At 40.3% G+C, this 13,539-nt stretch overlaps 1 protein-coding gene across 2 annotated transcripts in view; it reads left to right on the top strand.

Moving 5' to 3' along the window:
• MCC (MCC regulator of WNT signaling pathway) overlaps positions 1 to 13,539 on the top strand; it is a 189,837-nt gene that overhangs the window by 12,467 nt on the left and 163,831 nt on the right. For both annotated transcript variants that reach the window (XM_018072900.2, XM_018072901.2), the window contains exon 2: positions 7,763 to 8,010. In XM_018072900.2, the coding sequence (XP_017928389.1) occupies positions 7,763 to 8,010 (248 nt within the window). The remainder of the gene's footprint in view (positions 1 to 7,762; positions 8,011 to 13,539) is intronic.

The raw sequence follows: 13,539 nt of genomic DNA, 5'->3' as shown, positions 1-13,539 counted from the left end.
AGACACGGTTCTTTCTGCGTTGTTTTCTCTCCTCGAGAGTGATCCTGCGTGCTTTCTCAAAGGAAGCAGCAGCGTTATAGATGGTGTGTCTCCAGACCTCCCGATTGGAGGCCAGAGTAGACCAGTTATGTTGATCAATATGGCCAAGGCTGAGATGCTGTTTCAGGGAGTCCTTGTATCTTTTCTTTGGGGCTCCTCTCTTGCGGCAGCCAGTGGCAAGTTCACCATAAAGCAAGATCTTAGGGAGGCGGTGGTCCTTCATCCTGGAGATGTGCCCTGCCCAGCACAGCTGTGTTCTAAGTAACATGGCTTCAATGCTTGTGGGTGCTGCTTGTTCTAGAACAGATGTATTGGTCACATAATCTGATCAGTGGATTCTAAGGATTGTATGGAGACAGCGTTGATGGAAGCATTCTAGGAGACGCAGGTGGTGGCAGTAGATGACCCATGACTCGGAACCATATAAAAGAGTAGACAGCACTATGGCTCTGTAAACACTGATCTTTGTACTTTTCTTCAAGTGTTTATTACGCCAAGCTCTTTTATGGAGTTTTCCGAAAGCACTATAAGCTAACCTGTTGTCTATCTCTCCATCAATCTTACTGTCCGAGGAGATGAGGCTGCCTAGGTAATTAAACTACTGGACTGATTTGAGCTCTGATTGGCCAATGGTGATATGGGGATGAAGGAAGACTTCCTGAGGTGCCGGTTGATAGAGAACTTCTGTCTTCTTTAAGCTGACTTCCAGCCCAAAGAGCTCAGCAGCATCTGCAAAGCAGGATGTTAAACGCTGCAGAGCTGCTTCTGTGTGGGCAACAAGGGCGGCGTCATCAGCATAAAGCAGCTCCCGGACAAGATGGTTTAAGGTCTTGGTGTGGGCCTTCAGTCGCCTTAGGTTGAATAGGCTTCCATCAGTACGATATCGAATGTAGATACTGTCCTGATCGTCGAGGTCTGCCGTGGCCCTTTGGAGCATCATGCTGAAAAAGATTGTGAATAGGGTTGGTGCAAGAACGCAGCCTTGTTTCACACCATTGGATATTTGAAAGGGCTCAGAAAGTGCATTGCCATATCTGACTTGGCCGTGCTGATCCTCATGGAGTGAGATGATCATTTTGAGGAACTTTGGAGGACATCCTAAACATTCCAAAATCTGCCATAGACCTTTTCTGCTCACAGTATTGAAAGCCTTGGTGAGATCAACAAAGGTTACATAGAGACCTTTGTTCTGTTCCCTACACTTCCCTTGCAGTTGTCTGAGAACAAATACCATGTCTGTGGTGCTCCTGTTGGCTCTGAAACCACACTGGCTTTCAGGTAGAATTCCTTCTGCAATAGCAGGTATTAATCTGTTCAAAAGTATTCTTGCCAGGATTTTGCCAGCAATGGAGAGCAGAGTAATGCCACGGTAATTTGAACAGTCTGATCTAATTCCTTTCTTCTTATACAAAGTGATGATGACTGCATCATGAAGGTCTGATGGTAGTTTGCCGAGTTGCCAACAGCGCACCACAAACACGTGAAATTTGGTATGGGGTGCAAGGCCCCCATGTTTCCAGACTTCAGGTGAAATTCCATCAACCCCAGCTGCCTTGCCAATTTTCACCTGCTGTATGGCCTTGAGGGTTTCTCCCAAAGTGGGGGCAATATCCAATTCATTCTTCACCGGTTGTTGCGTGATGGACTGAATTGTTGAGTCTTGAACTACACGGCTAGTACTGAAGAGAATCTGAAAGTGTTCAGACCAACGATTCAAAATGGAGGTTTTATTTGTCAGAAGCGTTTGACCATCTGTGCTGAGTAGGGGACTTTGGACTTGTTACGCAGGCCCATACGCTGTTTTCAAGGCCTCATAGAATCCTCTGTGATCACCTGTATCTGCGCATAATTGAGTTCTTCAGCTAGATCAATCCACCACTTGTTCTGGATGTCACGGAGTTTCTGTTGGAACTTGCTGCATGCAAGACAAAAGGCTGTTTTTCTTACGTGACAGGAAGGCTGAGCAAGATGTGCTTGGTGAGCAGTTCTCTTCTTCCTCAACAATTCCTGGATCTTTTGGTTGTTTTCATCAAACCAGTCCTTGTTCTTGAAGGAGAACCCTAAGGATTCTTCAGAGGACTGCTGGAAGCTGTTTTTAATATGGTGCCAAATTGTTTCAGGAGAGGATTCTGTGGAATCTATGGAATGGTTTTCGAGCCTAGTTTGAAGGTTTGCCTGGAATCTGTCTCTCACTGTGGCTGATTGGAGATTGTTAACTTGGAGTCTCCTCCTTGGGATACCACCCCTTTTTGGTTTGAACTTAAGATTGAAGTTAAGTTTGCAGCGCACAAGTCGGTGCTCTGTTTGGCATTCTGTGCTGGGCATCACGTGGGTGTGATGGACATAGCGGACATCTCTCCACTGCACCAAGACATAATCAATGAGGTGCCAATGCTTAGATCTAGGATGCATTCAAGTTGTCTTCAGACTATTTTTCTATTGAAAGATAGTATTAGTGATGGTGAGCTGTTGCTCCGCACAGAATTCTAGCAGAAGGCGACCATTATCGTTGCAGTTTCCAACACCATGCTTGCCTCCTTTCCAGGCTTCAAAATTCTTACCTACTCTGGCGTTGAAATCACCAAGGATAATGATCTTATCACCTGCAGGCACCTTTTGGGTAAGGCGGCTCAGGTCAGTGTAAAATGTATCTTTTTCAGCAGGGTCAGCTTTGAGAGTTGGGGCATATATACTAAAGAGGACAACGTGTCGCTTGTTGTGGAGTGGAAGGCGTAGGGAGATAATGGGGTCAGAGTGACCTGTGGGCAGATTTTCGAGTTTAGGAACAAGAGAGTTTTTGCTCATCAAGCCGACTCCTGAGAGATGCCTTTCGGTTCTGGGCTTACCTGACTAAAAGAGTGTGTAACTTGCGCCATGTTCTCTGAGGCTGCCTTCTTTGTGAAGGCGAACTTCACTGAGAGCAGCAACGTCGATGTTGAGATGTGACAGTTCATGGGCAATTAGGGCAGAACAATGCTCAGGACGACCACTATCCACAGAATCGAGCATGGTTCTGGTATTCCAACATGCTAGATTTAATTTAAGTACACCTTTGGAGGCAGGTGCATGCCTTTGTCTTTTGATCTTTGTGCGACCGCATTGGAAGAAGATGCCCGTTGGCCTGCGGTTAACCAACCGGGTGAAGGTGGAGATAAGCTTCGGTTAGGCCACCTTTTCTAGGCCCCTCTCCGAGTGGAGCAAGCAGTGCTGTCCTTGAAAAGGCTGCTTGGTCGTTCAGGGTGCTGCCCCAAGAGACTGTCGTCTCCGGTCAGTCTCAAATGACCAATATCCTGAACCTCCTGCATGCAGGGTTGGGTCTGCGGCTCCCAGTGCACCTTTCACCTGCCGTTTCGACCCTCGCCCATCACTACAGGGCTTTGTGAATGTGGGTAAAGCCTTCAAGCCTGCGCAATGGATTTTTTAGGTGAGATGCAGTATGCGCGGAACTGAACCCACCCTTTAATCCTAAGGTTCATCTGCCAGGGCCGAGCGAGCTTGGGCGGTGGCAGCGAGGTCCTCAGGACATCAGTTTAATTAGAGTGACCTTCTCTTAGATGGTCCCTTACAGGGCTAAGTGAGCTCCATCTGCCTGGGTTTGGGAATTAGAGTTGTCCTTCTCCTAGGATGATTGCCAGAGGGCTAGTGAGCCCATCCTGCCCATGGACATATTATATCTGACCCTTTGGTTTTGACCTGTCTGGCGTGGGAGACCTGCCGACGGCATGTGCCATCACCAGCATAGCTCGCAACCTCATAGGGATAGACAGGCTTCCTCCCCACTGAGACCCCATGGCCCATCAGACCCCTTCCCCCACCCCCAAATTGGACTGGCAAACCTCTGTGCGCTCCGAAGATCCTCCTCTCTTCTCCCCTCCTCCGGGGTAGCCTGCTATGACCCCCCTCCTCCCCTTTGTCCCTCCCCCATTCTCCCCTCCCTCCCTCCCCCCCTTCCCCAAATTGGACTGGCAAACCTCTGTGCACTCCGAAGATCCTCCCCTCTTCTCCCCTCCTCTGGGACGGCCTGCCAGACCCCCCTCATACCAGGGACCTAAATTAAACACTCTCCTACTAAGGATAAAAGTGATCTATCTGGAGTGATTTCAGTCCATATTTTAGATCAGCAACTTCTTATTGCCTCTGAGCACTCCATTAGACAGGCAGTCCTTTTTTAGGTTAGTCCTTTTTAAATTAATGCATCTTTAATTTTGATTTCTCTCTTCAGAGAGACTGAAAGTTGCATAGGCAAAGATTCAATGGTTCCTGGCAAAATACTGGTACTTTTTAATAGCCAAAAATTTAAATACTTTTAAGTAAAATATACAGTTTCTCTTGGTATTGGAACCATCCTTACCAGGTTTCCTTAATAAATTTGGTAGAACATTAGATAGGAAAAATCCAGGAAAGTTAATCCACTGGTTCTGTTCAGCCTCAGAGCCAACACTTTGCAGATACTGTGCAGCATCGTTATGCTTACCTAGGCAGTTGCTTGTGCTTTACCAAAGCAATAATCAGAACAAGGTAAAAGTGAGTACAGCAGGGAATATGGAATAAATTTTAGTTTTGATCTTTCATTTATATAAAAAAACCCAACGAAGTATCAACCAGCCACTCTTTGTCATTTCAGGTTGCATGGTGTGCTCCAAGAAAATGAAGTCTGTTTTCAGTAGTGTTTGTAGTCCTCAATTACTCGAGTAGTTTCAATTTTATTGGGTTTTGAAATTCATTGCATCTTTTTTTGTGCTGCTGTATGTTGCTTCAGGCAATGTCCTCAGGCTGCAGATACTACAAATGATAGCCAGTTTGTATTTGTGTAATAGGAGAGAAAACTTCCACCTTTAGACTGTCAGGAATCAGATGTAGATTTGGACATGTCTTTGTGGGTTGTATTGAGATGGAGGCTTACAGTTGTCATGACCAGGGGCAGTGTAATGTGTGCCACCGGTGCCACAGCCTCCTGCCACCCTAGTGTGGAAGGAGAGTTCTTCTGGGGCCTGGGCAGCAAACATGTGTCCTGGAATGCCCTGGCAGAATCACTCTGCACTGCTTCTCCTGAAACTTATTTCAAGATTAACACACAGGGTCCCTCAATCTGTGCTGCTCTGTCTGATCTGTGACAAGAGAACGCATGAAGACATTGCTTAGTTTTATTTGTCATTACCTGTGTAAAAACCTGAATGCACTGTCTTATTTTCCCTTGCAATATCCTTGTGAGATTGTATTTGTATTGTTGCTTTAATTTTTAAAAACCGAGAACTGAGCCGTGAAGATTATTTATTCATTGATCAGATTCAAAGCTAAGAGCAAAACTCTGACCAAAAAATTAACTGCGAGTGATAATACCTTATATTTGACTTATGTAACGTAAACTATAATAAAGTTATTTCTTGTGATAAGTAGGGATTTGGTTGCTTTAGTTTTGTTTTTGTGCGGCTTGTTTGTTGGTTTTTTCTAAAATACATGGTCATAATGTAAATTTTATTGTTATGCTCCAGTTTTACTGTAAGCAACTCTAACAAGGATTTTGTTTCAGCAGCTCTGGAATTTTTGCATGGAAGAGACCTCCACCCAATTTATAACATCTTTCTGTAGAATAGATGGACCTTGATTATGATAATATAGGACTTCAGTGAAACTGTTCGTGCAAGGACTCCAGATATTTCACTATATCATGTTTTCATAGAAACCTTCTGAATGATGCTCTGATATTAGTAATGAAATAATGATACTACTAAATATGCTAATAATTCATGTAATATTGACATTTCCTTCACCTTCCTCCTACAGAAAGATTTTGTACAACATAAAAATAAGAAATATGTTTTTAAGATTCTTAAAAGAAGCCATAACACAGAAACATAATCATATTATTTGCGATATAAATTGGTGTGGTGGTGTTATTCAATCTAATTCAAAAAGTAGTTCAGAAAAGGCTGGCAGGAAAGAAACAGTGATGTGTGGGAGTGGCAAACTAGTGGTAACTTTTAAAAATTTTTCAAATCAGAGAGAATAGGGCACCAAGAAGATTTTGATAGTGTAGAGCTGCTGTTGTTTCAGACCTGACTGAATTGGTTTGCTCACATTTTATTTACAATTTGATTAGTTGTAATTTGATAAGTAGTATCTGTCATCATTCATTTGTTGGAGAAGTTGTTTCAAGATTCCTTCTTTCCCCATGCCTCTTCCCCTCTAAAGTGAGCTAGGGCTAGCTGGGAGAGAAATAAGAGGAAAAGAGTGTGAAAGAAGGTCTTTTGGATCTCCCTTTTTTGGTGGCTCGGTCTCTCTGAATAGCAGCAGAATGAAGCAATCTATCAACTTTGTCTCCTTCTGTTTATGATAACTGAGCATCTGGGAAGGGCAGAAGATATCTGTATAGTCAGGGAGATTCCTTGATCTGGGTTTACGGTTGCAGAGCTCTGTTTGCCTAAGAACAGCAATGAGGTTTTTAGTGGTTTACATTTTGAATAAAAAGACAGTATAACTATCTTTTCCAGGAGTTGATTTAGTCTCTGATGAAGCAACTGAGGAGTTTCACTGAACTACAGACCTGCCACTGTTAAAGAATGTCAGGTGTTAGACTGTCTATTAGTCAGTCCACTTACCTTCATATCCAATTAAAACCTTCTTTCCTTTTCCATGACTAGACTCGTTAATTGTTATTCACCTTGTTATTTAGTTATCAACTTCTAATTCATGATTATATTTTTACCAACTGTTACTTTCAAAGTACTTTATTGTACCTCAGCTTTGAAAAAGAAAAAAGGCAAAGTGATGAGGAATAAACCCCTCAGAATATTTTCTGATGAGACCAGTGTTACACCCCAAATTAAGTCTAAGGTATGTTCTTGAGGTTCTTGTCTATATTGTCTTCACATAAAATAAAAACTGGCATTGGTCATAGCGTTGCTGACTTGGTTTTGGTTTTTTTTTTTTTTTTTGCTAGGGTAGTATGTTTATGTTTATTTGCATGTATCTCTCCTAAAAGCACACTGTCTAAATTTGTCAGTGTGTCGTATGCTGAAAGAATCTTCCATGTTGATTTGGTTTCAGCTGTATTTTGGCCACTTGCATTCAGTGCAAGAATATTTTTCAGAATACTGTCTTTATCCCCCTTTTGTGGGTTTCATTAAACAATTGGACCAAGTAAGGTCTGTTTGAAAGAAAGGCTTGGCAATAGTTAATTGACACAGTATTTCTTTTTTCTGCTACATTCTCTGTTTGTTTTTTTTTTTATGTTTTGCATCTTTAGCTTACTGCTGTTCAGTGGCAAAAGAAATTTTCTTGTCCTATCCTGAGTAAAATGGAAATTTAAGTAACCATTGATCTAGTCAGATGATAATGACTCAAATTCTTATTATGTCAGGTTTTCAGAAGATACTGTGAAGATCAACAGCAGGATTCAGCTCTCCTGTGTGTCTGTCTCTGATAGTAGAAATGTTAATAATGTCATGAAAATAGAGGTTAAACATTTAAAGAAAAATGTTCCCTTCTTTTCCATAGCCCTTCTGTATTGTAATTTATTGCCAACCTCAAAGTTTTGTTGTTGGATTAGCATTAAAAAAAAAAATTGTCTTATTGGTTTTAAATGTCTGTGCATCAATGCATATCCTGATAAGAGAGAGTTAGTATTCCTTTTCTTCTAAACTAATTGTTGGGTTTTTTTTGTCTTCTCTGTTCCCACTTTTCCAATTTCCCCACCCCCATTTTCCCTCTAAAATATCTTTAGGAATGACTTGCTGATGGTGTGCCGCCAGCTGAATATGGAAGCGTCTGTTGCGGAGATCATGCACCAGCTGGGAGCAGATGAAAATGGAAAAGTTTCCTTCCAGGATTTTAGTCAATGCCGCATGGAACTGGTACGAGAAATCAAGAAGGAGGAAGTGGAGCTTTCTGTGAAATCAGATGACTCTTGTAAAAAGAAGAAGTTAAGGGGTAGAATAGCTTCCTGGCCAACTAGCAGCAATAACAGTTTAGGTAGGTATGACTTTTAAATGTCCTGTTTGTGAAATTTAACAAAAGATAAACTCCAGAGGGGTTTTTACCAATTTTACTGCATCAAGGTTGCCTCTAAAGGGCTTTGTGAATATGCCTTGACATAATTTCATCATATGCTAGAGTGGTGTTATAACTGGTGCAGTCTTGTCATCAGTATGTAGACTAGAATGTTTGCAGAGCATCCTATTCTAAAAATGCTAATTGCACAAGAGAAGAGACTTCCTTGAAAGGACAAGAGCTGCAGAGCACAGCTGGTAACTGAATATCCACTGAGCTCTCTGTTGTCAGTAAGGCCCAGAGAGGTACATAGGGTAAAACTATGAAAAATGAGGACAGAAATAATCTTAGTCTCTTGTCTTCCAGATGTAATACACTGTAGGAATGGATGTGTCTTGGATGCTTTAAAAATTGTTCCACTTAGTTGGAGATCTAAATGCTGGAAGAGCCTTATGATTTAGAAGATAAAAAATTCTCCTTTCCTTTTGTCCTCCCTTAATCCAGTTAAAAAAACCCAAAAACAAATAAAGAACCCCCTCAAACAAAACAAACAAACCCCACAAACAAACAAACACCCCCAAACAAACAAACAAAAACCCCCGAATGCTATTCCATCTACAGGAACATGGGATGTAGGAAGGGACTGTCTGTGTCATTGAGTCCAGTCCTTGATAGCACTGTGGTCAGTCCACATTAGATCAGAAATGTTAACACCTACAGAATGCTTCCTTTCACACTGTAACAAATGCAAGAGACTGGAGGACACAGTTTCTGTGGTCAATAATCCCAAAATATGAAGTATTGTGGAAGAAACTGGGGATGCTGTCAGTTCTCTAGTTCCCTACAGCAGCTGCATACTAGCTAAACATGACTACTGGCTAATGATCTAGATGTGGAACTGACCTATATCCATGCTTCAGAAGAAGGCCATCAACCTCTGATTGTGTTTAGTTAGAGCTGCATCTCCTCAACCTTTTGTTTAGACCATGTGAGCCTAGATTTTTTAAAATATTTTTTTAGTGAGAAAACTTTCATTAGTCGTCCCAATAGTTTTTCTTTGCATGTGTTCTAAATTATGTTTGGAATATTTTTTACTGTCAGATATACTTCTTACATCTTCTGGAGAGTTTGCTTATATTTATTCTAGCTCCTCATGTAACTGATCTGATGGGTTCTCTCTGACCAGGTTCTTCTAGATAGTCCAGATGTGGAAGGTACAATGTTTAACAGCAGATTTATTTATTTATTTGGAGATAGTTGATGTTACATGGGATTTCTGACTTAGCAACATGATACAAAACACACTGAAAACACAATAAAAATACAGGTTGCACATAGCAGAAGACAGTGATTGCAATGCACAGTTCAATCACAATATCAGTGTGGTTCCCAGTGTCTCTCTGATATGATCACCATCACTATACAACATCCCTGGCCTTGCCAGGAAGATGTATATGAATTGAAGCTGACTCAATCCCGTTGCTCTCTTTGAAAATCTTTTGTTAGTTGACTATGTTTTCATAGTCTTTACTTTGGGCTGAGCCATGTATACATATAGCCCACATTGGCCTGGCTAACCCAGGGAGACATTCACACTCTTAATGAACTTGGGGAGAAACACACTAGCAGTTGATTCTCTCAGCTGTTGAGAGCTGTTTATCTAAAGCAAAACCCACTCTCAGATCCTCTTGGTGTTGAGATCAAGTCATCTTTGCAACAGCTGTGATCAGTCCCAGCCTGCAATCTTCTCTGAGCTTCCTGGGCCCAGCACCCTGGCCCTGCTCCTCTGACCCCTCTTCCATGACTGATCAGTCACACCTGTCTTTATTTGGTTAGCAGTCAGTCTTGTGGAAAATAAAACTGGGCATGTGTTGATTTGGGTTTTTTTGGGGGTGGTGGGATGGACTATTTATTTACTTTGGGGAGGTGGGTCTTCTAGTAACTGCAGGTTTTTGACTGGTCATCTCAGGCATTCAAATTTTCCTTGGTTACTTTGTGTCCTTAGTGAACTCCCTATCTTGATTTTTAGATGAACTGTGCTACTTCCTCACCATCTCATGCTCCTTGGCATTTCACTTTGGCTTCTCACCATAGCAAATCTGTTTCATATCTCTGCTTATTTTCCAATTTATCTTTTATGGTTTCATGGTTATTTTGTCATAGGAGTATTCTGTTGTTAACATTTCCTCCGTTTATCTTTCTTCCATCTATATTCTTGAATCGATGACAATTAACTCTGTAGTTTCTACACCCATGTCTCCATCAATGTCTGTACTGAAATCTTCATAACCCTTGTGCTCAATTGCATTTCCTGTGAATCTCTTTCCAGAGCTGTGTCAGACAATAGTTCATAGCCAAGATTGTGCCTAATATATATATATATATAAATAAAATTTTTTTTAGATTGGATTAAGGATATTGTGTGTTCCCTGGATCACACAGTTATCTCCTGCCTCTCTTACCTGTTTTTAAAATGATGCCACACTTGTATATTTCAAAACAGAGAAGTTTTTCTGCCCTCAGACGGCTATACTAAGATATACACATTTCCCTGCTTGCTGACCGGATTTCTGGTAACTTGGGTTTTAAAATCTCCTTTCTTAGACAAACCTTATAATTATGGTTTGTAGTAATCAAGCGTGAAAGACAGCTCCTAAGCTTTATCAGAGAAAAGTCTACATTACAGTGTCAAAATGTGTCTCACCAAGAAATCTTATTAATTGCTGCCCAAAAGTATTCATAGATGAACATTTAAATTTATTAATGCATAGAATTCAGCCCCTATTTTTTTCCTATTTTCTAGTTTTTTCCAATTTCTTTTAGTTGTATGAGAGTAATTTAATGCATTTTTAAGGTTAGCGAGTGAATTCATTTTTCTTTTTCCTTTTTTTTTCCACAACAGTTAAGTCCAGAAGACCTTTGAATTACCTACCTCGATATATTTTGCTCTGTGCTGATCAAGCCTGACTACCTTACTGCACTGTACTTCTAGATCCTAGAGGGAATTTATGGGTTTTGTCCTTGTCTTGCCTCGACTCTTGCAGATTCTGTAAGACTTTTTAGTAATTAGAGAACAAAGGAAAGTGCTCCCCCCAGAAAATGAATGAGAGGAAGTAGTAATGAGTGTTTAGAATGCAACTGCATTTTATTTGGTTGTAAAAGAAAACCATTGTGGCAGCACAATGGCAGTTCAAAATATTCTACAGATAATTTTTTCAAAGAGGCAAGAAAACACCACTGTAATAGATTTCTATTATCATCTCTATAGTATGAACATAATGACAGCTGAGAAATTATACTTGCAGTCAAGCTTCAATTAGGATTTGTATATGTTTCCATGCCTTTCATGTATTTGAGGGGTCATCTATGTACTCATTAGTGATCAAAGAGTTAATTGTGTTATATTGACTGTTTGCTATTGCTTTCTAAGCATTGCTTTAAGACAGGAGGCATGTACATCATGTACAATTAACTTGATAGATGTTCTTTTTTGGTGTTATCTTTTTTTCCCCCCCAGGTCAAAGAACACTGTTTTTAGTAAACTTTATTTTCCAAGATAGTTTACAGGGCTTTTTTTCAAGACTAATTTCTACATAATATGTCAGCTGCTGATAACCCTTGATGTACCAATGTGGAGTGCATAAATGACAAAATTTCAAGACTGTTACTGAGTAGCAGGAGTCCTGATGATCTGAAGCAAAGGAATCCAGCCATGACATACATGTTCTTACACTGTGAGTTTGTATGTAATTGTGGAAAGATTACCAGTCAGGCAGCATTTCTTGCTGCCTTTTCTTGTAGCTGTTCACAATTTCTTAACAAAAAGTGCAAAAACTTCTATCTAAATAAAGTATTATCTTTGCTGCCTATAGTTTTTGCATTTCATTTAAAGAATATAACTGTGAAAAAAGGTCTTAAGAAGTAATTGTGTCTACTTGACTATTGAACTTCATCTTTTTTATCATTGATAAGATTATTCTAATAATTTTGCGCAAATTTGCCCAACAAATCTTCCTGTGTTTCCGGGTGGGATGCAGAATTAAGGAAATTCGTTGGCCATTTTGATCAAGATACAGTACTCAGGTTTAATAACACTCAGTCATATATGTGCTCAGTAAGCTAAACCATATTCTAGATAAACAGTTACGAATCCAGGAGTCCATTAGCAATTTTTGACGGTAGGTTGGTACTTAGTAATTAATTCATAGCCAATTCCCCTTTCTTTACTGAAAATAAGTCTCTTAAAATTTTATATGATCATTTATTTGTGTAGTGGATCAAGCATGAGAATTAATCAAAGGAATGATAGGAATCCAGCCTCAAATTAAGCTTGTGTGTAAACATGAGAGGCAGACCACTGGGGCTGAAAAATCATTACTTTTGTGTTACATAATCATGTTTGATCTTATTGCAAATAAATTGCTTTCAAGAAACTGAGGCAGTGATTATGTTTATTTATACTATGTTTAATTAAAGACTACAGAACTCATATGGACTCAAAGGCATGATGCAGATTTTGAGATTTATGAGCAAAGTTTTACCCTTAGATATGTTTGACTAGAAAAACTGTGAATATCTGCTGGGCCAAATTTAACTACATACAAAACTTCCGTTAACTGAAAGTGGTTTATTACTTCTGAATATTCTTTTGATACCACCGTCTTTGTGAAAAGCAACAGAATATAGGTAATTTTTTTTTTTTTAAGAAACGTAGAGTGTTAAGTTTTATGAGCATTATGAGAAATGAACCTGAATTTCCAGGGATTTGTAATTGACAGCTGATGAATCTTACTAAAATCGCAATGTACTGTATATGTTAAACACTAATGAATCTACAAGGGATAGAAGTCATCTCTGCAGGGGTCTCTGGTGGCTAATAGGGCAACAAACTTGGTTGGAGCTTTCTCATGGTGTGAATATTTGTAAAATGTAAGAACACTTAATCTGTATTAGACCAGAGTTTATTTTGAAGTGGTATTCTATCTCCTAGCATGGTGAAAAGCAAATGGTTAGAGAAGATAGTAGGAACTGAGTGATCATGTAATGATGCTTGTGGAGAGAGCAGGATTGTGTGAGCAACTTATCCTGCATTTCTGTAGGCCTTGCCTTGACCTGGCCGGGCACAGACAGTGAAAAGTGCTCAGTCATCATGGCTTCTGGTTCTGAGGCTGAAACAAAGAGAGATCTGTGCCAAAATTAAGGAGGAGTCCCAAGAGGTAAAAATCTTCACCTCACGTGGACACCTGCAATAATCCAATTAGAAGTGTGTTAGTAGAGCATGTTTAGACCGTGGACACTATCATGTAACCAATAATGTAAAAGTGATCACACACCGGGGTGTAGAAAAAGTATAAAAAGGGCAGCTTAAATAAATAAAGCGGACATTTTGCAGATCAAATTGGTCGTGTGCAATCTGTCTCTGAACCCCTCTGTTGACAGATGCTTCCATATTAAATTTCAGTCCAGGAACTTTGAACTAGAGATAGTTGCACTTGCTCACATATGCATGGC

This window comes from Manacus vitellinus, unplaced genomic scaffold (genome assembly GCF_001715985.3).
Source record: "Manacus vitellinus isolate BGI_N305 unplaced genomic scaffold, ASM171598v3 scaffold_23_pilon, whole genome shotgun sequence".
NCBI classification, from domain to species: Eukaryota; Metazoa; Chordata; class Aves; order Passeriformes; family Pipridae; genus Manacus; species Manacus vitellinus.
Note: the sequence above shows the minus strand (reverse complement) of the source record. Positions and strands in the feature narration are given on the sequence as shown.